General features: G+C 50.0%; 11 protein-coding genes across 11 annotated transcripts; 5 read left to right on the forward strand and 6 right to left on the reverse strand.

The window, feature by feature from the left end:
- Nucleotides 1-49: 49 nt before the first annotated feature.
- J4E82_009232 (uncharacterized protein) lies at nucleotides 50-1,792 on the forward strand (the record flags this gene model as incomplete). The annotated part of the gene is made up of 3 exons (XM_051735457.1): nucleotides 50-56; nucleotides 505-1,576; nucleotides 1,630-1,792. The coding sequence occupies 3 exons, from the start codon at nucleotides 50-52 to the stop codon at nucleotides 1,790-1,792; spliced, it is 1,242 nt and encodes a 413-aa protein (XP_051584793.1).
- A 1,866-nt stretch (nucleotides 1,793-3,658) lies between these two features.
- On the reverse strand, nucleotides 3,659-4,313 carry J4E82_009233 (uncharacterized protein; the record flags this gene model as incomplete). Its single annotated transcript, XM_051735458.1, has 2 exons — nucleotides 3,659-3,799; nucleotides 4,047-4,313. 2 exons carry the CDS (start codon nucleotides 4,311-4,313, stop codon nucleotides 3,659-3,661), a joined length of 408 nt encoding a protein of 135 aa, XP_051584794.1.
- Nucleotides 4,314-4,500: 187 nt separating this feature from the next.
- Nucleotides 4,501-6,723, reverse strand: J4E82_009234 (uncharacterized protein; the record flags this gene model as incomplete). Its single annotated transcript, XM_051735459.1, has 1 exon — nucleotides 4,501-6,723. One exon carries the CDS (start codon nucleotides 6,721-6,723, stop codon nucleotides 4,501-4,503), a length of 2,223 nt encoding a protein of 740 aa, XP_051584795.1.
- A 1,357-nt stretch (nucleotides 6,724-8,080) lies between these two features.
- SIT1 (ferrioxamine B transporter) lies at nucleotides 8,081-10,101 on the reverse strand (the record flags this gene model as incomplete). Its single annotated transcript, XM_051735460.1, has 4 exons — nucleotides 8,081-8,460; nucleotides 8,530-9,067; nucleotides 9,125-9,582; nucleotides 9,666-10,101. 4 exons carry the CDS (start codon nucleotides 10,099-10,101, stop codon nucleotides 8,081-8,083), a joined length of 1,812 nt encoding a protein of 603 aa, XP_051584796.1.
- Nucleotides 10,102-12,543: 2,442 nt separating this feature from the next.
- Nucleotides 12,544-13,578, forward strand: J4E82_009236 (uncharacterized protein; the record flags this gene model as incomplete). The annotated part of the gene is made up of 3 exons (XM_051735461.1): nucleotides 12,544-12,651; nucleotides 12,724-12,971; nucleotides 13,041-13,578. The coding sequence occupies 3 exons, from the start codon at nucleotides 12,544-12,546 to the stop codon at nucleotides 13,576-13,578; spliced, it is 894 nt and encodes a 297-aa protein (XP_051584797.1).
- Nucleotides 13,579-14,846: 1,268 nt separating this feature from the next.
- Nucleotides 14,847-15,724, reverse strand: J4E82_009237 (uncharacterized protein; the record flags this gene model as incomplete). Its single annotated transcript, XM_051735462.1, has 3 exons — nucleotides 14,847-14,995; nucleotides 15,061-15,602; nucleotides 15,663-15,724. 3 exons carry the CDS (start codon nucleotides 15,722-15,724, stop codon nucleotides 14,847-14,849), a joined length of 753 nt encoding a protein of 250 aa, XP_051584798.1.
- A 1,838-nt stretch (nucleotides 15,725-17,562) lies between these two features.
- J4E82_009238 (uncharacterized protein) lies at nucleotides 17,563-18,355 on the forward strand (the record flags this gene model as incomplete). The annotated part of the gene is made up of 2 exons (XM_051735463.1): nucleotides 17,563-17,567; nucleotides 17,593-18,355. 2 exons carry the CDS (start codon nucleotides 17,563-17,565, stop codon nucleotides 18,353-18,355), a joined length of 768 nt encoding a protein of 255 aa, XP_051584799.1.
- Nucleotides 18,356-18,588: 233 nt separating this feature from the next.
- On the reverse strand, nucleotides 18,589-19,897 carry J4E82_009239 (uncharacterized protein; the record flags this gene model as incomplete). Its single annotated transcript, XM_051735464.1, has 2 exons — nucleotides 18,589-19,337; nucleotides 19,399-19,897. The coding sequence occupies 2 exons, from the start codon at nucleotides 19,895-19,897 to the stop codon at nucleotides 18,589-18,591; spliced, it is 1,248 nt and encodes a 415-aa protein (XP_051584800.1).
- A 1,033-nt stretch (nucleotides 19,898-20,930) lies between these two features.
- J4E82_009240 (uncharacterized protein) lies at nucleotides 20,931-22,514 on the reverse strand (the record flags this gene model as incomplete). The annotated part of the gene is made up of 3 exons (XM_051735465.1): nucleotides 20,931-21,759; nucleotides 21,814-22,120; nucleotides 22,205-22,514. 3 exons carry the CDS (start codon nucleotides 22,512-22,514, stop codon nucleotides 20,931-20,933), a joined length of 1,446 nt encoding a protein of 481 aa, XP_051584801.1.
- A 999-nt stretch (nucleotides 22,515-23,513) lies between these two features.
- Nucleotides 23,514-25,325, forward strand: J4E82_009241 (uncharacterized protein; the record flags this gene model as incomplete). The annotated part of the gene is made up of 1 exon (XM_051735466.1): nucleotides 23,514-25,325. The coding sequence occupies one exon, from the start codon at nucleotides 23,514-23,516 to the stop codon at nucleotides 25,323-25,325; it is 1,812 nt and encodes a 603-aa protein (XP_051584802.1).
- Nucleotides 25,326-26,140: 815 nt separating this feature from the next.
- Nucleotides 26,141-26,761, forward strand: J4E82_009242 (uncharacterized protein; the record flags this gene model as incomplete). Its single annotated transcript, XM_051735467.1, has 1 exon — nucleotides 26,141-26,761. One exon carries the CDS (start codon nucleotides 26,141-26,143, stop codon nucleotides 26,759-26,761), a length of 621 nt encoding a protein of 206 aa, XP_051584803.1.
- Nucleotides 26,762-27,085: the final 324 nt, after the last annotated feature.

Consider the following 27,085-nt stretch of genomic DNA (forward strand, 5'->3'; position numbering starts at 1 on the left):
GAGTAGCGGTCAGTCATGGGTTGAGATAACCCGATAGTTATGAAACCAGATGGGCGGTTTGATTACCATTTTGTTGATCCGGTATCTTCTCTGTTCTCGTGGAGCATCTTTGTGTTACTTGCGTATGGTGAATCTCAGTATGGAGATTATACTGCTTCTTCTTCGTATCGTCTCTCTAGCAGTAAGTTGGATTATCGTCATTGCAATTGTATCGAAGTTCTAAGCCTGTCTAGATCACGTCCATCGTCGGATGGCTGGTGTACAATGTCCTCTTTCACCCACTTCGAAAGTATCCGGGTCCACTCTTGTGGCGAGCGTCCCCTATACCTCGCATTCTCTCCAGATGGAGGGGTGCCACAGTGTTCGACGCGCACCGCCTTCACGAACAATATGGTCCAGTTGTGCGCCTGAGCCCCTGGGAATTAAGCTACACATCCAGTGACGCATGGAAGGGTAGTTGCCACCTTGTTCTATTCTGAGTACATTGTCACTAATTCCATCAAGATATCCACGGCACAGGCAACTCCGCACCCCGAAAGCCTCTACCGAAGAACCCTCTCGCTAACCCTCCGCCGATGTCAGGCGAGCCGGGTATCATCGACGTTCTGGACGACGAGAAGCATCGCGAACAACGCCAACTCTTCAATCAAGGCTTTTCTACTCGAGCACTAAAGAAACAAGAGTCTTTGCTACGCAAGCATGTCGACAGACTGGTTGCAGCAGTACAGTCACGCGTCGATCAAGGTCTTGAGACAAACATGGTGGATATGTTCAACTTCCTGGCTTTCGATGTTATGGGCGACCTTGCCTTCGGTGCATCTCTGGGTCTACTAGAGCGGTCAGAGTACAACAGTTGGGTACGCGTGATTGTTGCGACTATCAAAGTCGTCACCATTCGCATTGTTGTGTTCTACCATATCCCATTTGCATCTCAGATTCTGCCGCTGTTAGTGCCAAAGTCCATGAAGGCCAAGCGAGATGCCCACATGAAGTTTGCCGAGGACAGGGTAAGAGAGAGACTGGAAAGAAAGACTGATCGTCCAGATCTCTGGGGCTTGATCACCGGTGGACCTGACGGAAAGAAAGCACACCTCTCTTTGGACCAAATGGTCGGCAACGCTGCCCTCTTCATGGTGGTTGGCTCAGAAACCACGGCAACTGTGTTATCAGGAACGCTATATCTACTCCTGAAGAACAAAAACTGCATGGAAAGATTGAAGAAAGAGATCTTCGACAACTTCAATTCAAAGGAAGACATGACCATAGAGGCCCTACCGAAGCTTACGTATATGACCGCAGTTCTAGACGAGGCCATGCGAGTCTACCCTGGTGCCCCAGAAACTTTGGCGAGATTGGTTCCAGCAGGAGGAATGCAGATCTGCGGCGAGTATGTCCACCAGGGCGCTACGGTATTCGTTCTCCATTACCCAACATTTCACTCTTCACGGAATTTCGTGCGACCAGATGACTTTGCTCCGGAGAGATGGCTACCTGAAGGCGCCGTAGAATTCGAGAAAGATGATAAGAAGGCCTTTAACCCTTTTTCGGTCGGCCCACGCGCTTGTCTTGGAAGAAAGTAAGTCCGCCACCCCTGCCGCCGTTACGCACATACCTAATCTGCTATCACAGTTTGGCACACTACGAGTTGAGGCTGGCCTTGAGCCATTTACTTTGGGACTTTGACTTTGAGCTTGACGAAAGATGCGACGACTGGTTGACGCAAGAGACATACTCTTTCTGGCTGAAGCCGCCACTCATGGTCAGAGCTCGAGCTGCCCATCAGAAGCCATAGTCTTACACGTGATTTCGAATGTGAAATGGGAATGAGATACTACTGAAAATAAACATGCCAATATATATCGGCGCTCTCGATGGTGTCGAGTCATCCACGCATCGTCTACGTCCATACTTCTGTGGTGTCTCTTCTTATGCAATCTTCAAATAAGCCCGACATCACTCGCTGTCACATCCACAGGACGTGTAGCGCAAGTAGTATCTCTCGCCGAGTGATAGTCCGTGATTTAAGAAACATCATAATCCTCCGGACAAGCAATTTTCCACCTGTGCTTTGATACCTATCTTGACCAACAGATAGCAAGCTCTCAAGGTAGAAGGTGTGCCGCACGGCTTTGATTTATCAAGAGCGTCGCGCACTGCGAGGAGAGCACACGCCGTCAAAGGTCCGACACGCGTGCATCGTTCTCGGATTCTGTCTCGTATCATTCGCGCCTATCGCGAGCCGATTTGTCGCCGTCATAATCGCGATTACCGTGCTTGTAAGATATACACTTATCGACCTTCCATAACCGGTTTGCGGCATTGCTGTCTAGAAGCCTCTCTTCGTATACGTGGCGGCGAAATCTGTGTTCGAGGGACAAAGAAGCTCGGTTTTTCTCTTTTGACCGAAGGCCCGAACAACCTGGTAGCGGAGTCCCATGATTCAGGAACACAGACAATGATGACAAGTCGTCCTCGCAAGGCGCGAGAGGAGGAGTTTGATTAGGGGAATTCTTTGTTACAAATGATCGTGATGTGCTGGTGCGATATAGTCGGATCATGCAAAGCGCGCTGCGAATGGATGCAGCTAAGATGCTGTTACGTGCTTTCTTGCCGGATCAAATCCCACGAGTGTTCGCGGTCAAGTCTCAGCCCTGATTTACGCATTATTGTTAGCTAGGGTTGCGAAAAGAGTAGAAGTTGCAAGACGCTACATGGTGCAGAGTGGAAAGAATGTGCTGGGAACAGCGCAACGCGGTCGGCGGCAGTTCGCGGTCAAACACCCCAGTAACCCCACAACCTTCGGCGATTTGGGGACGCGTCGTAGCTTGTCTGAGCTTGTGTTATCAAAATGTCTTGGGTGCGTGGAATGTCCGAGGTCGGAAGGTGGAGGCTGTAGTGTCAACCGTTGCGTTTTTGCGTCGTCGCGCCACCGCATCACCACGTCGTCGCATTGTCGCATTGTCGCATCGTCCTTCGAGAAGAAAGAAAAGCCGATCCTACCGCATTCGAGAGAATGGGCAGTGTCCAGTCGCATCAGTTGTGGTACTAGTCCATGTATTGACAAAGACACGGCGACATGATAGAGTGGTCGGCACGCCTGCCATTGATGACATCAAATTCAGTCCATGCGTCTTTCGCTGAACGATATATTTGGTGATGCTATTCCATCCCAACGCACGCATACAGAAGAACAATCGAACTTCTGGGGTTGCAATTTGGCTTCATTATTGCAGCTAGAGCGGCGCTGCTGACAGTCTCCTCAAACCACCCCTTAACGGAATGGCGTTTCTCCAAGATTGGCGAGCATTCTAACCCCTTCAGATTGAGTTGAGTGTGTCACGTCATGTCATGCTCAATGGTATTCTTGACAAGCTCATCCACATTCTGACCGCGAGCGAAGCTTAACATGGAGAGTAGGATCTGTTTATTTCGATAGCTCGTTGAGCGGCTTTGCGCCTTGGCCGGCCACCCTAGACAAGAGAAAAACCGAATAGGTAGAGATAGTAAGCTCTACTTTGCAGCTTACATTAGCTCCTAATAAGAGATATTATAGGAATTAATAGTATTGTAGGCTTCTAGATTCTCTGTGTATGTCTATATAGCTCTAATGCGCTTCGTTGTAGTAGGAAGGAGTACTCTGCTCAAATGAGATGTTTACCTAGGTAGTTTCTCTCTTTGGCGTAGTGCGGCCCTCGTTCTCCTTGCCCTTTGGTGAAGTTGGCGGTGCGACAGAGACAACACCGGACATCTTATAGTTGTCATCGTCTTCTTTCTCGTCTTCAAAGATTTTTATCGTTTTCTACGATGCGATTAGTGGTGTTCTTTAGCGTATAAGACACAAACAACCATATGTCATTGCTGTTCCAAATAGTTGTAGGTAAACCTTCTACTCCCTAAAGAAAACGTGAAGCCTAATCTACAGATCTAGCTCGCGTTCTTCTACATTGTAGCTGTAGTGCAGTCATGCTAACATGCAAGTGAATCTACTTTGGGCGGCGTGCAAGAGCCTGGGTACTGTAGGAACGATGGAGTACGATATAACTTACGCGACGTTTTGGCTTAGGGCAGCCAGCCTGTCGAACACGTTTCGCTGGCGCTTCAGCATCGGCTTCGCTTTGCCGCTGCTCATCTGATAGCCTCTGGTACAGCTCCAGCAGCATGTTCTCGTAGACTGGCTTGTCATTGGCGCACACGTTGGGAAGAACGGTATTGATGAGCTCGATTTGCTCTTGAGTCTTCGTGGCGACTACAGTAATGGCTAATGTACGAGTGTTGGAGTGTATGAGGACACTATCACGAGGATGTCGAAGCATCTCCTCAGCACGACCAAGGGAATAAGGATGTACAGGTGTTGTACAGTTGTATTCGAGAAGCTAAAGGAGTGTAGTAGTGCCTCTGTCGGCTGCTAATATACAAGACGAAGTTCAAAAACTGGTAGACCTCGACGCCTACAATTTACCCCGAAAACACTCTACCCCTCGGTTTTACTCAAAGTCGTCGTCAAAAGTCGTCGTCACTCTCGCCAGAGTCGTCGCTCCCGCCAAGGTCGTCGTCTCCGCAGTCGCTGTCGTCATCATCGTTTTGATTGCCAGTCCCGATGGTCCTCAACTGCTGAGCAAAGGATTGCGACTCCTGGGGGATATCGGCCAGAGGCATGCCCACTAAAGCCGCTGCCGCCTTGTCTGTTGCAAGTCTAGTGTCGGGCGTGTGTGGTACATGCTTGTCGTAGACGCCATCGGTGAATGTACAGCATGGGAGACCAAGCACTGCACAGTTCGTACACAGGTCGGCAAAGAGCTTTACAGGGACGCATTCCCTGTCTGGAAAGGTTTTGGCCTTGGTCGAGAACGAGAGAAGCCTACAGGTATCACAAGAGGAGCCACGATTTTTACCGGCTACTCGAGTGAGCCCATATTCTGGTCGAGACATTTGAGCGATGATATCGTCATTGGATCTTCTACCGCCAGGCAGCATGACAATATCATTCTTGGCGTCCTGAAACCGAATGGTCTGGCTCATGAAGTCGTACTCGGTCTGTAGGACAAGTGCTGCTCCTGAAGTCTTGGGAATCCAAGCATGATCGTGGTTTGGTCGAGCATTGGTTAACCACTGGAGGAATGCTATGGCTTTAGCATAGTTTTTGAGTGATCCTGGTACTTGGGGGTCGATTCGCTCCTTGTTGATGTTGGATTGAACATACGCAAATTGCCACTTCCCAGAGGATACTGGAAACTCCCATTCGATACGGACTGCGAATGAGTTTGCCTGGTCCCAGTTCTTGAATGGACCAATGGCTGCAAGTCGTGCCCAGGCATGTGGGTGTGTCGTTCCATCCTTTCGGACCTCGATAACGAAGTTGAAATGAGACCCAGGAGGAGGGAGGTGAACATCCCCCTTCTTGCCATACCTAGCGCGGAAACTGATAACCTCTTCACGCTCACCATTCTTGTAGGCACAGTACCTGAACACGTTGACTCGTTTCGAGTCGGCTGGGATTGAGACCTGTTCGGCACATCGATATATGGCCATAGGTATGAACGAACCAGTCTTGTTGTCTCTGATGTTGTCGTCGGTCCGAATGAGGAGGTGTTTATGTTCAAGCACTCCGTATTCGTGTAATGGCGAGCTGCAGTTCGCCCCGTACTCAATGCCACTCGAAGCGAGTCCACGGCCGATGAAACCATGCCATCCAGTCATGCGGAATACTTCATCCGAGATATTCGTGTAGTAGTTCGCAAGTTTGCTAAATACTAGCAAACTTGAATCCGTAATAGTCGGGCTTGTCAATTCTGGCTTGTAGGTCTGCAAAAGACAGACAAATAGCTGCTCGGTAAGATAGAACAGTCCAGGGTCGGCTGTCGCGGAAAGGACACAGAGTGCGATCATGTCTAGCGACTCAGAATTGCGGGTCAGATCACCGTACTTTGAAGATGAATGGAGATGTGACTCAAAGTGCGAGCCAAGATCGTTTGACTTGCCAACGTAAGCATAGCGTGAGTTTGGCTTCCAGTGTTCGACACTTTCGGAAGACTTGTGAAACCTCGCATAGACCCCAGCCCGATCCGAAGAATGCCGATCTCGAACCCTAATCCGAGCGGTTGTAATCAGATCCACGAATGTGAATTCTTTGTCCGCGTCTGATAGAACGTTGTAGAGACCAGCATCTTTGATACCCTTGATTATAAGCATGCTGAGATCCGAGAAGCTGGATCTGCGGATATAGTCTGTAATCTTTTCGGCATCTCCGGGCGGGGGCGAGTGAAGAAAAGCTGATATGAGGAGAGTGACAGTTTTGCCGAGTACAGTCGTGTCAGTCATTAATGAAGTAGTCCAGTGTCGCTTGTCGAATACTGCATGACCTGGCAGTTTGACATCTAAAAGCCAGTTGCTGACATCAGCTTGCCACAGAGGGCCCTTATCAATGTATTTGAGGGGAACATGGCGGTTCTTGAAGCCGTCTCCCTCAGTGACGCCGCGTATGAAAATCTTGGCCATTCCCTTTTCCGTCAGACCTAGGAATTGGCCTTGCATTCCCTTCTTGTATTGGATCGATTCGGACGTACTAGTGAAGTTGGCGTTGAGGCGGAATGCATACGTGGTCTGCTGTTGGGATTGCCGCTGCGAGGCAATGTCCAAGGGAGCTCCGTCAGCCCATGCGTTCCACTGCTCAGCGGAAACACGGGCCAGCAGGTTCGGCGGCGCGTTCGGGGGAATCCAGGCCATCAGAGCAACAGTTGGAAGGTGCTTAGTGGGGTTAGTGGCTGATATGATCAAGAAACGGAAAATATGGCTCACCTGGCGTCTGGATTGTACTGTTGAACAGCAATGACAATGTTCGAGACAAACAACACCTAGGTATCTTAATGAACTGTTAGAAATGGTCGATAAGAGTACTCCGGTACACTTGAGTCTTACCGCAGCGTTGGGTCGTGATCCTCAGTGATATCGAAGGGGTGTCACCACGGCTCGATATTTGAAGACTAACAAGAAGCTATTTGTTGAGCTGCAGAAAGGAAGCGGACGAACTGCAGAGCTCGTAAAAGCAGTGAAAAGTTTTTGAAAAGCTGCAAGGGACAAATTGGTGCATGTGAAGGTGGTGGCGTCATTGCAAACGGGAAGGACGCGTTATGTTGCAAGCAGGTGCGCTCGGTAAGATCACGCACCGCCTATCTCCCACTTCTCACTTTCACCGACAATCACATCATTACGTTAACTCGAGCAATTAGCTGTTGTGACAGTCACGCCTACAATTCCAAGGGCACGATTGCGTCAGAAAACCATGTCGAAACAGTTCCTATTGGCTGCACAGTGGGTCCAAAGTCTCTATCACCTCTGCTACGCAGTCTGCAGGTGAGTGAAACTGTCTCGTACCCAAGGCGTGTGATCCGCTACTCGGAGAACAAACGCAGATGAAGACTCCAATGAACATTACATATCTCTCGTTTACATTACATATCTGTCGTTTACCTTCGTCTTTTCTTTTCCTTTGCTATGTAAAACACTCCAAAACATCTTCTCAACAAGCACCAGCCACTCTGTCCAGAAGTTTGTGTAACTCAGCAAGAGCGTTTCATCATCAGTATTCAATTGCGTGGTCTCCTCACACAGTTTCGGACCTTCCTTTGTTATCTGTAGATAACAAACCACCTAGCTTCACAAGGCGGAAGTAAGTACCACGAAGTATCTTGGTCGTGTTTCATGATTTGTGGTTTGCTATAAGCGTGTTAGAAGTCTAGTTGATGGCGATTTGTGACGTAGACGAAGTCAGTGTTGCGTCGCTGGTAGTCCACGAGACAAGATGGCGCCGGATCAATATACTTCGTTTCGCGCTTTGCAATAGCTACCTGTGCGAGCCCTCGACGGTGGCACTCATTTATAACGTTAGATGTGGTAAGTTGACGTACCAGATGCTTGACGTCAAGTGGGTCTCACCAAATTCCCGGGACCCTCGGACGATCATGGTATCAACAGCACTAGCCACAGGCACCGCATAGCTACCACCTTTCCATTATCCGAAGTCACAGAAAACATCCATTAATACTGCTTACTGTAAACGCAGCGTTCTAGGTCCCAACGACACTTAGTGCCTACTATCCGAGCTCACCACATCAGCACTCTCCTCCGCATCCTCCAAACTCTGCTCTTTGCCCAACTTCGGGTCTCGAATGACGAGCGAGAAGGCGACAAGAAGCACTGCCAGACAGATGCCCGCAATGCAGAGTAGTCTCTGCACATGCCGATATGCCTCTATCACAGCAGTACGCTCCGCCGTACCCACAGGATGCGAAGCCGCAAAGGTGAACGGATCGCCGTAGACGGTGGCCGCGAGTGATGCATCGCCGGTTCGTCGGACCAGCTCATTCGGTATGATTTGCTGCCACATGGCGCCTGAGACGGTGTTGCCAAGCGCGCTTCCAATGTTGTAGGTAGCGAGGTAGATGCCTGTGACAATGGCGACATCTATCATCAATCGTCAGCATTGCGTATTCTTGATTCAACGGTAAGCGGCGACGGAAAGGAAGTACTTACGCTCGTGCTTCGTTGCAGCCTGAATGCTCGCCTGCGCAGGATACGGAAACATACCGCCCGCGATACCCAAGCATATCTGCGCGCCAATGATGCCAGAGTGCGACGAATCGCCCGAGCCACCACGGTAGTGGATCAGGAGACCAAAAGCCACCACGAAGAGACATGTTCCCGCAATGATGAACGGTTTCAGGCGGTGGACCTTGAAAACAATACCACCGAGTATCAGCCCAGTAATGACGGACGTGAAACTGTACAAAGAGCTGATGCGAGTCGCGCTCTTCACAGATTCGTCAAACGCAACGACGAGTACGGTGTACAGAAAGTCGCCTTGCATGGTCCATGCGAAGTTCAGGGTACAAGCAATTCCCAGAGCACCCCAGACTGCACGGTCCTTCAGCAGATAGAAGGGAAGCATTGGATGCGGTGCTCTCCTCTCCCAAATGACGAAGACGGGAAGGCACAGGAATCCGATGACAAGGGGGGCAATAACCTTGGCCGTACCCCATTGTGACTGTTCGCCACCCGCAATGGTAAAAGGCTTTTGGATAAGTCAGCAAAGCAAACATCCGATAGGTGAAAAAGTACGCCAACTCACCGTTAGAATGCAGCCAAACACAGCAATCAGCAGCACAATACCAGGAACGTCCATTTGCCAAAAGAGCGCCATTAGCAGATTCTTGACGCTACCGCCATGGACCTGATACGGTGTCTGGTACTTGTCAAGTGAGCCGGCCTTTCGAGCTTGTCGACTCGACCACATGAGCGAAGCAACTAGCGGAATGCAGCACACAGTGTAGATGATACACCACATGCCCACACCCCATCTCCAAGTCGTCTTGATGAGCACAGCCTGGCTGACGTCTCCGCTAACCCACGTGTTGATTAGAAACGGGATGGCGGGGATATAGGAGAAGAAGAGACGAGAGCGAAGGGATGTGATATCCGCTATGATGACTTCGATGAGAACAATGATAGTCGTGTACCCAATCTGGTAGAAAACGGCACCTGTAGCAAAAGACTCGACATCTTTGCTGGCAGCCTCGATAACCGTTCCTACAGACTTCTGTGTTAGCAGAACCGGTAGGAGGCGGACATCTCGTCACTATAACATATCCATGTGGGACCGGGGGACCTACCGAGGATATAGAAGAAGATAGAAAGAACGACGACTTCGACGCGCCCGAAAACGTCGGCAACCTTAGCGGCAGTAGGCTGCGCAGCAGCAGCAATAACACTCCTCAGAACGTTGATGGTGGCCAAGGTTGAGTGCTCCTGAAATCCCGAAGTGGCATAAGGCTGGTAAGTGTACCGCAGCGTGCCGTCTAAACCATATGCATACGCGACGAGGAAGATGCCGAAGAAAATGCAGCAGCGGTTGATGAAGGACGTGTGTGCATTGAGTGCTTCGATACGTAGGACACCGGGGGACTTTGCACCGGACAGTGCTGCTGGAGACTGGGGATTCTGGTTGATGGTGAAGTCGCTTTCTTGCTTGGCACGTGAGTCGAGGCCCGTCACCGTGGTGCTGAGCTGCACGTTCTTGTCAACGTCAGCATCGCTATGGTGAGACATGGCGAGTAGCTGGTTGGAACGCGAGGTTGCAGTGTGATAGTAAACTGGTCTCAGCGTGCGCTGCGAGGTTTCTTATTTGTACCAATGCTGCGCGAGTCGACCATAGGTAGGTGAATGCCCAGGGTGGCCTGACATGGTTTGAATTGGCAAACAACTCCGTACATTCACCATCACTTTTCCTCTCTGGGAACATGTGCCGAACTACCGGAAAGCTTCTTGCACATGGTGATCCAGTAGGAGATCGTGAATGCTGCCCTGCATGAGGTATAGCGTCCAGCTAAGACTGATTGATAAGATTAGATGCAAATTTTCGCTGGCTTGGCGTCAGTCTCCGAAGCTCCGAAGCTCGGGAACAGTCTGGTCGAGACCTTGGCGGTCTTTTTTTCGAGAGCTGGAACGGATACTTGGCTCGATGGTGCTGGACGGAGCATCTGATTGAGCTGGATACATGATGGAGCGATGTAATTCTCGCCGCGTGGCGCACACCTCGAAGGTATCGTTGCTAGCCTACTAAGGGCAACAATGACTCGAAGTTGTCGCCTTGCACTCGTATTTCAAAAAAAAATTATCTTGCTACAAATAGCACTACTGTTAGCCAAGTGCGTTACAAGCATCCAAGTCATCTTACATGCGTGAGTTGAAGTAGGAGAGCATGAAAGGTGATTAGTAACAGCCTTTAGACAAACTCTACCTTTCTCGCTATTCGACACTGGGGGATGCTCGTGAGCTCGGGGCGGATCTGGAGAGACGAAGATCATCTTGGCCATTTCAAGTAAGCTTTAGCGATACCTGCATGATGTGGCGATCATGGGTCTTGTGCAGATTCCGAAGCTTGTCGCAGTCTGGTCGATTACAGTTTCATACAGTACCTTCAACGTGGTGATCGTCGTTGTGTCCACAGTCTTCCGCACAGTCAGTGAAGAGGAAAAGTAGGTATGTGCATTCTCACTAGAAGCAAGTGCAACTAGCTGATGGTGAGAAGTTATCAGAAGCCGGAAGCAGACTAGAGACGTGTCACAAGGGAGCTCGAGCATTATGAGAACGCATCTCTTGAGTGTCGCTACATTCCTTTACTATAAAGTCTTGCCGCGTCCCTGCTAACAATCTCAACTTGTTCAGCAGCTTATTCCGCGATGCAGAGCGCATGACGGTGCGAAGCTTGTCGACGGTGTCAACGAGACTACACAACCGCACCGTAAGCAAACACATAGAGGTTTCATCAATTGTTCCCAGTGGAAATACCGTCGTGTAGTCGGAGCAGTAGAAGGACACAGTAATTGCAAGCTTCGCCGTACACTGTGGCTGCAGGATGATGTGAGACCCGATTTGCTGAGGATGAAAGTACGCCACGGGCGACGATTTTGTACACTAAATGATGCGAGGCTAGTGCTTACAACGCTGAGGGATGGTATGTCGTGAGTCCTCATGGAAATTTCTCACGCTTTCATCTGCACCATTCAGGTTCAGCTTTGGCTTGTGGAGATCAAGCAACGATCTGTGTCCGGGGATGCTGATGCGTAGGGCCAGGGTACTACAGCTGGCTTACGGTGGTAAAGTAACCCTGCCGAATGCGTCGAGTTGAGGAAAATGCTCTCCAGAAAAGATGCAGACTATTAGACGCAAGCGGTACTCACAATGCACCCAGCATGCTTTGGACATGAAAATGCATGCAGCTTGTGTCGACAGGACTCAGTCAGCACCGTCGTCCAGTGGGTACACGTGCGAGACATGGCTGTAGTGAGTCTGGGTGCACTTCATGCCAGGATGCCGCCGTTCCCTACCCTAACAGTACACAGTATCGTGCTTGCGAAGCTGCAGTCAGCATTGCTTCTGCTGGAGAATACCCGTTTGGGCTGCTTAGCGAAACTCGTGCGTTCGGGTCGATAAGGGCCGCCATCAGCAACAATGTGGCCGTTGTCCGTCACAGTTGCGACTGAATTGTCATCCGCGGTTTTGGTCGACACTGTAAGCAGACACTGTTGGCAGGCTGAAAAGTCTAACGTGAGGAGATGGCCAGGTCCATGATGAGTCGCCGGCGTAACACAACAGGCACATGCAGGCGTGCTCATGGTTGCAGCAATGCAGAGCGGTTGAAGGCCGCAAACCGTGTATTGGGGTCGTCTAGATGGCCTTTGCGCCACCATCTGCATGGCTGTTTAGTTTGACCAATCCGGTTGGGCGTCATGGCAGCGGGAGTGAGCACCTCTAAGCTCCACCCCTACCGTTTTGCTGGGTTATAAGGCCCAGATGTCCAGCTGTGCGTGTCGTGGAGATACTTGAGCCTTGGTGCTGCCTCGACGCTGCGACTCTCGATCTGCGTCGAATCCGCTACGGGGGCTATTCGGTGCTTTGCAAGGGCTCAGTCAGTACTTAGCAACCCAAAGTAGCGTGGAGCTCCTCGGTCGCGCTACAGCCGTGTTAGCCAGCAACGTCGAAACCACCATGGACTACTCGTACTTTGGCGGGCCCCAGCAGCCCTACAACCAATTCCTGGGCATGCAGCACTCGTTCGCCCACGGCGCACTCGACACAGACACGACGCAGAGCATTGTGAGTAGGGGCGGCGGGCGTGCCGGAAGACCCCGCAAACAGCCTTAGTAATGTGACCTGACGCGGCACCAGGAACCTCTCGACCCCGGACTGTATCCCACATGCTACGATGCCTTTAGCCTTAACAACGGCCTGCCCACCCCCCAGCAGGGCTCTCCGGAAAACATAGCAGCACACACCCCCATGCCTGTCGGCAGCGTAGACTCTGGACTGGGCCCCGAACTCGAAGATGGCCAGCCAAACCAGACGCGAAGCAGCAGCGAGGAAAAGGACAACCTGACGCCTGCCCAGAGCAGGCGCAAGGCACAGAACAGGGCAGCGTGTGTTTTTATTCCCGTCCCACCCGTACCGTTGTCTTGCGGGCAAGAGTGCTGACTTGGGTGTCACAGCCAGCGCGCATTCCGCGAGCGCAAAGAACGCCACGTCAAGGAGCTCGAGACGAAGCTGTCGGCCCTCGAATCCAGTACCCGCTCCCTCCAGTCAGACAACGAGCGCTTGAAAGCCGCGCTGCATCGCGCCCGCACCGAGAACGAGATCCTGCGCGCTACCAGTGGCCATTCTCCCGCCTCCTCGCGCCCCGTCTCTGCGAGCTATCCCTCGCCCGGCGCCCATCTGCCCGCAGAGGATGACGACGAACAGGAGATGGATTACAGCGTCGAGTCGCTGACCAATGGCTCCGTTGTGAATTCTGCTGGTAGGGAACATTCACGCACAAAGGCCAAGGGGAGAGAGATTCCCGCTGCACAGGCCTGGGACTTGATACAGTCGCATACGCTCGTCAAGCAGGGTCTCGTCGATGTGGCTGATGTATGTGAGCGGCTGAAAGGGAAGACGACGTGCGATGGTCATGGACCTGTGTTTGCAGAGAGCACCATTTGGCAAGCAGTCGAAGAGTCGCGTCGATGCGGCGGTGATGAACTTATATGATGGCTGGGCTGCCGTTACTGCAACGTTCTTTCTTCTTGTCAATACCCCGTTTTTTTTCCTTTTCTGTCTTTTCTCTACCATTTAGGCTGGCAAGTTTGCTTTGCGGGATTTGGGCGCTTTGGGCGTTCGGCATCACTGTAGCCTGATGAGCAGTCTTGTGAGTTAGGACGCTCGAACTATCAAGAGGCAACGATACAAGGCAAGGTGTCTGCACTTGCGGAAAAAGGTTATTCGATACAGTGTCTCTGTAGTCATTCTACGGCGCTCGATGTAGGAAAATCGAATTCAGGAAATTAACATGTTCCTGATCCGTCACGTCTCCATCGCTGGCGCTCACACGAAGTACAACAGAGTCTATGAACCAAACTACATGTTTATACTCACAACAACGTAGCGACTCCATCGCCGCGAGACCAATACATGAAACAAAGACACACTTCACCAACACCGCCCACTACTCTTCCCCCTCCCAACATTTCCAAGTACTAAACAAATATGCCAAGGAATACCAAAGCCTATCAGAAACCCCACGCTCGCTAATCACCCGTCATCCTTGACCAATATCCAGAAGGGGTAATAACGTGTCAAAACAGCCTACATTCCCCGCATCGATGCATGAAGCTTCGGACGAGAAGCCGTTCCCAAAGACGCAAAGTCCTTTTTGAAGCAGCTTAGAAGTCTTGGGAGGTCAACATGTCATCCAACAGAGCATATGCACACTTCATCCCTGTCCAACAGCTCTTTCAAGTCATGAGCTAGCGGTCGATGATGCCATCTATAACACATGGACGTGTGTGAGTGGTAACTCCACGCCGAGAACGTGTACAGGGAGATTAGCATGAACATTTTGCATAGCTGGAACGCCGAGAACAGGTCGTCTATAGCAACTTTTCCACGTTCGTCGTTGGTACCACGAGTGCATATACATACGTGCTAACGACCCAGTTTTACAACTACATCTCGCATGTACACCATTGGCGCAATTCTCCACAACGTCTCAGGAAAAGGATGTTGCCTAGGAAGCCAATCTCCAAACCTGCTATATTGCGCTCCCGTCTGCGGTGTCATTGGCTGTGCTCCCAAAGTATCGCTACGACTATGGTCGGGGCAGGAGCTTACCCATCGCTGGGACGACGTTAGGCTTACCCCCTCTGCGATGCACACCTCGCAACATGTTTCCTCTTCAGTTTGAAGATGCACCTGCTGTGACACAAGGTGTCAACGAGGCATATGATCCAGCCAAGGAACGACAGCTAATCGTGGCTGTTTCAATCCCAATCGCTATCGTCGTCGTCGCCAGCGGTGGTTCCCTGTCTTATCTTGCTCGTATTGACATCTTCATCATCTTCTTTCTTCTTCTGGAGGCGGGTGTCTCCTAGCTTGACCGCGCCAACATCCACGAGGATTCTTTCGATATCTATCATGATGAATTAGCATCTTTGTAACGCAAAACTGCCATCTATACCCGTGAGCGTGACGTACCTTGTACACTTGTCCTGGGCCCGCCCAATTGCATCAGTGTGACAATCTGCCTCTTGATATCTCCATCTTTGTAAATCAAGACCGTCGGTGTGTTCTTATCCGGATATCCCTCAATGCACAGATCCGCCCTCATCTGGCAAAACTTGACGTCTCCAAATCTCTTTGCCAGCTCCCTCCAATGCTCAATCATGACTCTTGACTCTGTATTTGTACCGGTAGAACTCGTAAGTAGGACAAGCACGTATGCCTTTTTGCTCTCCTCGGTCACGTCGGACGAGTAGTCTGGTTTCTGGATATGGTAGACTTGATTGTAGACCGAGGCAGTATTTATAGAGGACAGTTCAGCCATGCGCTTCTGACGGTACGAATCGAGAAAGTCGTCGTCTTCTTCGTCCTCTAGCTCGGCTAGTTCGTCGAGGTCTTTGCCTTCTAGTCGGTTTTCGTGGGCGAGTTGGCGGGCTTGCTCGAGCGCTTCTTGGATCATGGGTGTGGGCGATGGTGGCTTTTCGGGGATGATGCCTTTACTCCGGAGAATGTCGTTCCTGTTGCGCGCATGTTAGGGCTGTCGGTTCTTGCTTGGGGTTGGTGGTCGCCTGGCTCACCATTCTGTGTCGGCGTTGGGGTCGTCGATTGGGACGTTGACGGGTATGTCTGGCATCTGCATGATGGCGGTTTGAATGCAGAACTCTTTCGTATGATTTGAGTATAAAATTGATGCGCAGAGCTTGGGTGGGAGGATGTTCTTGTGGAAGAAGTTTGGTGCCCGGAGTGTCAGATATTTCGAGGAACGCGAAGCTCCGTCATGGACCCTGCCAATCTGCCCCGCCCCCACCTCAGCTCCACGCGCCGCCAACCCTTGTCACTCTCAAGGCTGCATCTCAACTCTTGGACCTCGAAAACGCCACTGCTTACTTGATCACTTGATCATGTCTTCGTCTAGGCGTCCGTCGCTGCCAGCGAGCATCACACAAACGCTCCTGGCGCTAATGTACAACGGCAACTCAAAAGGCCAGCATCCCCTGCTATCTCGACATGCACTTACTGCGACGTGAGAGTGACGGCGAGTTCAGCCTTACCGAATACTATGGAGAGCCTCCACCATATGCTATACTATCGCACACCTGGGGATCCGATAGCGACGAAGTGACATTCAAGGACATCACAAAGAGTAGGGGCAAAAGCAAATCCGGTTACGAGAAACTGCGCTTCTGCGCTGCGCAAGCGGAAAAAGATGGATTGGAATATTTCTGGGTGAGGATTCTTTGTGTTACATATCTGTACATAATAGCTGACACTCGTCAGGTGGATACGTGCTGCATTGACAAGAGAGATAGCGTGAAACTTTCTGAAGCGATTAATTCCATGTACTGGTGGTATCAGTGTTCTGCCAAATGCTACGTGTATCTCACTGATGTTGCAACATCAGGGCCTGCGCTCGACACGAGCAAATGGTTCACCAGAGGCTGGACTCTCCAGGAACTTCTCGCCCCGTCTTCGGTCGAGTTCTTCGCCTCTGATCACACGCTCCTCGGTGACAAATTCTGGCTCTCTGGACGAATACATCGGATCACAGGGATTCCTGTGCAAGCTTTACAAGCAAAGCCACTCTCTCCGTCGGACTTCAGTATTGATGAGCGGATGTCTTGGGCAAAGGGCCGTGAAACTAAGCGGGAAGAAGATGCGGCCTATTGTCTTCTTGGTCTTTTCGGGGTACATATGCCACCAATCTATGGCGAACGTCGATCAAATGCATTTGCTCGCCTTGGCTGGGAAATTGAGCGAAAAGCAGCAACTGAACGGAGAACGGGCGTGGTGACTACAGGTGAGGGCCCTAGGGGCGACGTCTCAGATGCGAAGCGACTACCTACTGCTTCTAATCTCAATCCGTCGAAAGCAAGGTTGGCTGTGTTTCAAGAGAACGTACTTCCGACAACAGAAACCCTAGAGTCGTCGGAAATAGTGAATGTTTCCGAAACGCAACTGGTTGAAGTAAACCGTTGGTACAAACACCGTCCATCCCGTGACAGACGTACACAAGGCGATGTGAAAGACATGGAGTCGTGGTGGAAGAAAGCGATCGGTATGAGTTTGAACAACACACGGGCTTACACAAGGGTCTCCGTATTACTAGTGAGATGGGCAGAAGCATCCGCAAAAAGGCGTCAAGAGGTGCGCAAATCTTAATTGGTCACCAAAGCCCATCTGAGTTGAGAAGTTGGCAACACACGTCGATATCTGTTATCGATATGCTCAATTTCGTATAAGGACACTCCTGTATAACATGCTAACTTAGTTGCAGGTAGAAGACTTGGAAACTCTCTTCCGTGCTGGGTTTCAGTTCGACACCCAAATTGTCGTTCTCGATGCCCGGAGTAAAGTCCAGCTTCAGATGGATCGGCATATTTCTGAATTTATCTTGAAGAACGACGGGCCTCACAATCTACTAATCATATACTATACCGGCCATGGCTACTACAGCAAATCTCAAGGGGGCCTTCAATTATGGAGTACAGTCCATAAGAGCCATTTCAGGTTTCCGCCCCAGGTCAATTGGCACAAATCAGAAGATATTCTCCGTTCCGACGATGTTGAGGCAGATATACTCATGCTACTGGACACGCAATATGCACCCAAACCAGCGATTGATCATACCACTACAGGTAGCCCATCGGAGAAGAATAAGAGTAAGAAGAAGAAAAAAAACACAAAGCATTTTGAGCTCATAAGTGCGTGCGAAATTGGCGAAAGACCGGCAAGTCCGGGACCAGGTTCTTTCACTCATGCTTTAATCCATGCTTTGACTACACAAGCAAATGAGGATAACAGCGAACCGTTATCGACTTTGAGACTGAACCAGCAGATCTGTATGAACCCTCAACGCAATACTTCATCCACGATATGGTTCTCGTCAGCTAGCACAACTCATATTGGTCTTCTGGGTATGGTCAAAGCATCTGGCATGACCTGGCAGGGTCAATTTGGAATGATAAACCACTGGCAAACCCAAAGGAAGGGCAAAGGCTATGTAAAGCTAGGACTCGAATTACGCGACGACGGTTTGACAGAGAGGCAGATCGAAAAGCTGGTGCAGATCCTAGCAGAATTAAGGGGAGAGGAGGGTGTTGGACTTTGCAGCGCCGATTGGCTTGGATTTGAGGTGAAGCGCACATCGATTGCAATGTTCTCAAGAGCAGTCCACATAATAATGCTTATCCAGCGATGGAAACGTCTGGCACTTAAAGAGGAAGGTCCCGGAATCTCATGGTCTACTGCAGCGACTCCTGGAGTACTATAGGCGGGGTAGCACCGAGACAGAAACACGCTCCTTCGTATCGCTTTAGTATCTAGACTTTAATGATAATGTTTGCAAAACGGCGAACGTATCAAGTCTTGTTTGAATACTTCAATCAGTCACTGAATGGATAGGTAATAGTTAGTCATCTCTCCTATACAAACAGCAATAGTTTCAAAATGAGCTTTCTTAGGTCATGTCTAGCTTGTTCGTGCGATGCGAGTGTGTAGTACTTTTCACAGACGAATCTTTTCCAGAGGTATCGGCGCCGAAAACTGGCCGTAAGCAAAAGGCACGCCCTCCCTGACCAGCTTGCTCTTCGTGATTGCGTCCCGTGATAGTTGCACAGCTCGAACACCACGCTCAAGCATGGTGTCCCTGTACTCAGCCATAACAGCTTCTAGATGCGCACCCCTGAGACCATCCTCAGCAACGCGTGAGAGTGCTCGAGCCAGGTCAAGTGCATCTCGAATAGCAGTGACACCTCCTTGACCCGAGAAAGGCGTCATACAATGTGCTGCATCGCCCAATAACGCAACTCTGCCAGAACTGATATCCTCGGGGGACAGCTCAACGTCGTGCATAACGAGGGGTGGCGCTCTCATTCCTTCAACAGACGTCTTCTCTACAATGGCCTTGAAATCCGGCGCAAAATTCTTTGTCATGGCTCTTGCTGCGGATAAAAGCTCCTGCTGACTTGCAGTAGCAGTCCAGTGTAATCTTTGGGTCGCAGCCTCGTCCGGCCAGATCAAAAACCAGTAATAAAGCCCCGACTTGGCATCAGGGAGGACATCGTTGACACCCATGAACATGACCAGATCTCCTGAGCCAGTTATGTCGTTGTCTGCGCGAACAATGTAGCAAGAATGGCCAAGTTCGAGCTGTCGCTCCATATCCTCGTTTTCCAGTGTGACTTCGCCAATAATAGTAGCGATAGGTAGTCGTTTAAGCTTGTCCTCATTGGGGTAGAGTAGGTGGCGGCGGACTGTAACATGTCTCCTATAAGCACTACGAATTTGTGTCCAAGATATGTGGGTGAGGCTTACCAATACTATGCACGCCATCTGCACCAACCAAGAAATCACCATTGGCTGAAGTCCCATCTGTGAAATTCACCGTTACGCTGTGATCATTCTCTTTAATTCCTGCTGTTTGCTTCCCAAACTCAACCTGAATTCCAGTACTAAGAAATTCTCTTAGTCTCCTACGGTTCGCTCTGAGAAGTTTGCCGGAACCATCGTCGGTCACACCATGTCGCTGACTCGGATCCTGTGCCTGGTAGACAGCAAGCTGCGAAGGAAATTGGAGCGGGTGAAGATGGAATACTGTCTCTAGGGATGGCATGTCGTCTGGAATGCTGGCTTTAAGGTCGTCTAGTATGGTGTGTAATCCTATAGACCATCCTTGGCTGCGAGAATTCTGCTCTGAATCGCGTTCAAAAATCGAGAACGGGATCCCTTTCTTTCTTAGGGCCTGGGCGAGTGTCAGGCCGCCAATGCCGCCTCCAAGAATGAGCACGTGAGGAGAGTGGTCTTTGGAAACCATGATAGAAATATAGCAGTATAGTAGGATCAGACTGGGAGTGGAAGTGATTTCTGAGTGGAAACAGTAAAAGCAATGATAAATTGAGGTCCCTGGCTTTTAAGCTTGTTTAGAATCAAGTGCAGTGGTAGACCTCATGAGGTTAGCTCGCAAGGATGTCAGTCAAGTAAGCGTCTCCCTAGTCTTCTCTCTAGATTACTAGGAATCATGCATCAAGTAGAAAGCTTGGCTTTGGGCAGCAGGCCGCTAAAACCTAGTGAATTCCTTGGCTTCGCGCAGTGAGGCTTCCGATACCGAAGAATCCTTACCTTCGCGCAAAAGCACTGCCGACACCGAGTAGTCCACATAGGTACGTGGCCTGTCTCATGGACATCGACATCCTTGCGGTCACCGTACTAATTGAGGGGATATGCGGCTTTGAAATGCTTGGCATCATTCCCAGATGAAGGAATGGTATTTATACAAGGTCCATTCGCCCCATCGGTGTCGTCAACAAAAGGACGGTTCAACCAGCCGATTGAGTCAGTTCCATTAGTGATCGAATCGACCGACCAAAGCCTCCGGGCGCAGTCGGTCGGTCCATCAGCTACATTGTAACTTACAAGAATGCAACGTAGAGTGGAAGCAGTCTTGTATTACTATTGCGAGATATTACCTTAGTCAACGTACTACTTCCTTGTGCGGAGCAATGACCAATCTGCGCTACTAGAACTAATGCTGTTCACGACCTCTGGCTCTCATACATCCGAGTAATTGTGCGATGTTCATAGCATGTCAAGACACGTCTAATATAATCGAACCCACTAGAAAAGCCGCAAAACACTCCCGATCTATATAATCATACAACCTAGCTTACTGTAATCTTATCTTTGTTCGCGCGTGTAACTCTTTCACTCCTCCAATAAGTCGCGCAGTCTTCTGTTTAGCAGGTAATTATGCCATGTTATTTAAACCTGTACTATCATTATCGAAGCAGGCCTAATTTTACTGCGTTTCAATGTTGTTGAGGCTCTCCCGTGTCTATTGTCGCAAAAGGTCAATACCCAGTCGCCGGGCCTCGAACAACGTCCATATCATCCCTTCCACCATAACTATAACCCGTCAGGAATGCACCTTCCAGTGACACTGGATTCTCATTCCAGAATTGCTGGACCGTTTTGGCAGCCTTGAGGAACCCTTCTTCAATATTGCTTGTATTGGTGCTCAGACACCCTTGGTGCACAATCCGGCCATCTCTTTTCCAAATCTTTCCGTTGACAAGGACATGTTTGACATGTCCTACATGGGAGTGCAAGAGAACAGCAGTGACAGGGTCACTCCAACCCAACATTCCCGGCGCCTTTCCGTCGTATACTACAATGTCTGCTTTGGCCCCAACACGCAACACACCAAGATCATCGCGTCGTATAGCTTGAGCCCCGGACCTTGTGGCCAGCAAAAAGCCTTGATTGGTAGACATCGGATTGCGATTCACCACAATTCTTTCCTCGGTGGTAAGGTGAGTCATCAAACGCTCGCGAACATTCTGGAGCCAGATCCTTGCTTGGGTGATCAGATCGCCGCTGTTTGTATAATGTGTGCCTACACTGAGGGATGCTTGGTCCATGGCAAGATGCTGTTGGCCCACCTCTCGTGAGTGCGACATTTCAAACTCCGGGGCATATGCCATGTAATGATTGTATGTGCGCAACAACGTCAGATCTGTGGCCGTGAGAGATGTGCCGTGTACGAACACGACGGGTACCGTAGTATTCAGAAGGTGTGTTCCGTTGGCCAGTTGTATCTGTGACAGTATAGACGGGTTGTTTTCTGTTGCGTATACGCCGCCAACCGCATGCGTCTCGAGCACAGCAATGTCAAATTCACTGTGAGAGATTAGAAACATCCAATACCAGAATCGCGTTATACAAAGCTCTTACCTCATCAACGCAGAAATGGCTTGTATTTCCGATTCTATACCAAAAGTCCATCTTTCATACGAGATACCAAGACTGACAGTACTCCCAGTCAGAGTACCATCAGTCATCAATGTTTTAAAATGCTCAACCTGTTCGTCGAATGATACGGTATCGTAGCCTCCCAAGTTGTATGCGAAGATGCTCCTGATACCACTGTCCTTGGTAGCCTGGATGTATGCATCAACAATGTCGCTCGTGAAAGATCCGGATGCGTGATCCACGATAGTTGTAACGCCTGCATCAACAGCTTCGCAGAGTCCGACCAGCTCTGAAAAATAAGATGTTTCCGCGTCGTAGATTCTTGCAGCCATTGTTGTGTTCGTCCATCTTGTGAGATATTCTGCTAGTGTACCAGTGCCACCGATAGAGCGGTGAGCGGTTTGCCAAACGTGGCGATGGGTGTCGACATGGCCAGGGGACAATATGTCTCCTTCGACCGAGATTCGAGTAGTTTCCGCTGGGATTGAGCTTGTTGAGTTCGTAGGGAAGATTGCGCTAATGGTATCGTTGACAACTAGGAGAGAGTGGTCGCGCAGTATTTCTACGGAACCGCTCGTTTCATTGAAAGATATAATGGTGCCGTTTTCGAAGAGTACAGACTCGCTGTGAGAAAGAGAAAATGCAGCGAATAGATGGAGGAGTCGAAATATTTGCTGCTTCATGATGTCAATTGTTGGACAACGTGTGATACTGAGATCGTGACGAGGTTACCTACCACATTTGTACTTGAGTACAAAAATTGGACTTCCAGAGGTGCTGATAGTTCAGTAGCCCATAATCTGCTTATTGGGCCGTATTTTCGTTGTAGTGACCAGGTGTGGACGAAACAGTGGCCGACTCTCGTCCCGTGGGTGATAGTTTCGCCGGATCGCAGTTCGGTCTGCGCCAAGCCCGATACGGACATAAGACATCAACAAAATGCGAAGTAGTTTCTGGGGTGCCCAGCCACGAGAATGCTCGAATGATCGTTAGCGCCGGAATTAAGCCATGATGTCCGCTTTAACTTTTCCGATGTACGGCCGCAGTTGTCTTGGGGTTTTAGTCGTGCCTAAGAACAAAAACGACTAGTCCAAGAGGATAGACTGTCCCCCATCTTACGATATGTGTATAGTAACAACATTCTCACCAGCAAACGATCGTCACTTTTTTTCAACATGTTCGTCCGGTGAGCCTCTGCTTGCGGTCGCTTGATCACAGATTCTGAATGCTCGCGCGTACTTTGCAACCGTGAACTAGAATGATTTATCGACACGGACTGAAGACTACATAGAAAGTGCTGACAGTAAAGGTGGTATTGAAGTATCTATTCAAGATGAGAATCGACGTATAGTCATCTCCATACGTCACGTAATTAGCTGGCAGAACCCTGTGACATGGGACACGGCCCCCTCCCTTCCCAAGTTGAGATGCACCAAGTCTACTAAAAGCGGACAAACAAACAGGACGTGAAATGCGTATTTTCGCGTTTCGGGGTTTCGCCAACTTTTAACGCCGTTGGACTCTTGGTAGTGAATGCCTCAAGGCACATTCTCACCGATAGACTGAGTTGTATAAAACGACAGTAAGATATCCTTTGAACTATTACCTGCTTATATTGTTTCGAGGTACGGCTGAATGATCATCGTTTCGGAAAGTCTTGATATACAGAGCAGATCAGAACCATGCATTACCACCTTCTCCTACCCCTTTTCGGAATTTTGGTAAAGGCCGCGGAATCCAAACTAAACAACACTTATGAATACATCGTCATTGGATCTGGTCCAGGTGGAGGACCACTCGCAGCGAACCTCGCCAAGGCCGGCCATTCCGTTCTGCTCATCGAAGCTGGAGACGATCAATGGAATAACTCCAATTCGGCAACAGTCTGGAACAACACGCTTGCTATAAATGATCCTCTAACTCGTTGGGACTTCTTCGTTAGTCGAGACGAGCCCCAATTCGACGAAGGATTTGAGTTTACCACCTGGAGACAGGCAAATGGGGAATATTATGTTGGACTGGATCCGCCAGCCGGTGCCGAACGCCTTGGAGTCTACTACCCAAGAGCAGGAACTCTTGGAGGTTGCACGATGCACAATGCTGCGTCAATTTCTCTTCCAGCCGACGTCGACTGGCAAGACATTGTCGATATCACCGGGGACGACTCGTGGAGTACAGCGAACATGCGCCAATATCTTGTGAGGCTGGAAAGATGTCACTATCTCGTCAATGGGAGCACTCCTACCCATGGGTTTACTGGCTACATCGATACATCGCTGGGTGATGTATCTTGGGCCTACAACACAACGCCTGCAGCAGAACTGGCCCTTAGACACCAGAACGCAGTCGCGGGTGAAGGTGTCTGGAATTTGACGCATCTTGTAACCAGAGATATTAATGAGGACTCCCCAAACAGGGATGATACTGTCGGAGTTTTCGGGCCTTTCACCCATTCAGACCATGGAGTTCGGTCCAGCCCGAACAATTACATCCGCCAAACACTGGCTGACGCAAGACGCTTCCCACTATATATCCAGCTAAACACTCTGGCGACTAGAATATTGTTTTCCAAAGCTGAGGGGAAGGGAGCAAAGGTCTCGAGACCTAAAGCCATCGGAGTTGAGTTTCTCGAAGGCCAAAGCATGTATTCTGCTGATCCAAGGTACGACCCTAATATACAAGGCGTTGCTGGCAAAGCATTTGCCTCCAGGGAAGTGATCGTCTCTGGTGGCGTATACAACACTCCGCAGCTTCTCAAATTGAGTGGCATTGGGCCCAAAGACGAGCTCAATAAGTTCAACATTCCTATTGTTAAGAATCTTCCCGGTGTGGGGATAAACATGCACGACAACTACGAGACAACTATCTACGGGACCTTCGCAAACACTGTGTACGGCTTCTATGATATCTTCGCGAAAACCTCGAAAGCGCTAAGGACCAGAGATATACACTTCTACTGCGGCGCGATGCAATTTATTGGATTCTGGCCTGGTATGCCTGGCTGGAACCCTAACGAGTTCACATGTGGTTTCATGCAACTTCACCCAAGGAACATTAATGGTTCGGTAACTCTGAAGTCCGCCAATCCTCGGGATATGCCAAATATCCACCTAGGCTTCTTCTCGCAAGGAGACGACGACGATCTCGCATCGATGGTAGAAGCCATCAACACGGTTCGCCCTGCGCTTCAAGAACTTTCCAACAACACTTTCACCGAGTTGCGACCATGTGCCGCTGGCACTCTTTGCTCCGACGACGCTCAGGCTAGATTCCACCGCACAAACGTCTATTCACACCACGTCACTGGTACCTGTGCGATTGGCTCAGATGATGACCCGCTAGCAGTTCTAGACTCCAAGTTCCGTGTTCGTGGAGTCGATAGCCTTCGTGTTGTTGATGGTTCTATTTTCCCAGTACAGCCGGGAGAGTTACCTAGTCTGCCGACATTTATGATTGGGGAAAAGGCTTTGGATGATATATTAGCTGATGTATAAACACGTTTTGTGTATTTCACAGTAAACCTGGCTATGAAGGCACAAGCAATGAACTGTAGTCTAGGACGTACAGAAGCTGAATAATGTAAATTCCTACCAAGATCACAAGAATGTTCAGAGTGCGAGGTACTAGACATAGCTACAGAAGTACGAAGTGTACATGTCGCACTATCAGGTACGGGTATCTTGCACTTGGAACGTCTAGATAGAAGTATAAATCGCCTCATTTGAGGTGTTCTAGCTTAGCTCATATGACAATCAAGACCGGTTGGGAGTGATAGGGGTGTATATCGAGTAACTCAGACAAGCTTTGGTTCTTTGGAATGCAGAGACTTTTCGGTGTTTAGGTTGAGTTGGATCGTGTCAGGTGATGAGCTGTCAGAGTACGACAAACCGTTGCTTATTTTATCCGCTTGTCGTAGGGTACCGCCGGGTAAAGGCATGGGTAGCGCGTGATTCGTGCGAAAATCTATCGCCAGAAGACTTTCCATAGCGCACTGTTCAGAATGGACAAAGTGAAGCAGGCGAAGGAGGCCATGGGCCGAGGATTCCAAGGCCTTCATCAGACTTGGCAGCGCTGTCCGTGCGCAGGCAACACCCGCCCAGCCCTTAGTGGATCCTTAGAGCCATTACAATACGCGACTGTGCCTCTCGGTTGCGTCACATGTCTGCAGTCCTTGACCGAAGTATAAGTTCACTGAGCCGGACTACGCTTGAGCTATTCACATCAAAGCAACCGCATCCTTACTACATTCGTTAAGTTCGGGCCTCTATATTGCACTGGGCATCAGATCGACTTCTTTCGCGCCACCACCATGAATAACCTCGGCCAACAATGGTTGAGTGACCTTTCCATCTCTTCGGACTATGATTTTGTTGGCTACAGACACTGGGGCTTTACCATCTACCGCACCGGATACGGACCTTCCTCCGACCAGCAATGGCAGCGACTTCTCGAAACCATCCAGACTAGTGCGCACGACGAAGCAAGAAGCTTAACCGACTCTATTGAAGAAGAAGAAGACCCTAAATTCCAGGAATTGTGGTCGCTTTTCCGTCTTGATGCACGCTCAGACCCTGCCCTAGCTGGCCTCGACATAGATCAACTTCGCCAGTTGTACAACAGTAGCAGTGGCGAGGGTAGCCAACCAATGAACGCAGACTTCAACTTGCACCGAATATTCCTTTTCGCCGACGACGAGGTTCTGTCAGACCCTGCCGCTTCTATTGTTAAATGTGTAGATGCCGACTACCGTGCAGAGGACTATAATTCGTGGAACCCGAGGGTGGGTGGACAACGTTACTTTGGCTGGATGCGAATGGAGCCTAGAAGCGTAGCATATCTCTGGGACGAATTGGGTCAATACGAAATGAGTGATATCGCGCCTCCGACTATTGGGGGAAGTCACTTGGTGACCTGGAAAGGACAGTTGTAACGCGAACGAGCACGAGAGTCTTGATCCTTCACAAACGAAGCATTTCAGGTTTAGAGCCACTTCAGTTCAACACTGTCGTCATGAACGTGTCTACAATCGTCTGGGTTAGTGGAAGGTATTCAATCCCGGTTGCCTCCACAACTCGGCTGCCATCAACGTCGCATCGATGTAGTCAGGAAACGTATTCCGCGATTGCGATGCGGCTCTTTGGGATCATACGGTGCCTCAAACTATAAAGCCTTTTTTCAGTAGTTCTCGCACGACGTGACTGGCTACGTAGCCGTTCGCACCAGTAACTAGTATCGTCTGGTCGCACAAGGCCAT

This window comes from Alternaria postmessia (assembly GCF_024291825.1).
Source record: "Alternaria postmessia strain BMP 2775 chromosome Unknown scaffold_85, whole genome shotgun sequence".
NCBI classification, from domain to species: Eukaryota; Fungi; Ascomycota; class Dothideomycetes; order Pleosporales; family Pleosporaceae; genus Alternaria; species Alternaria postmessia.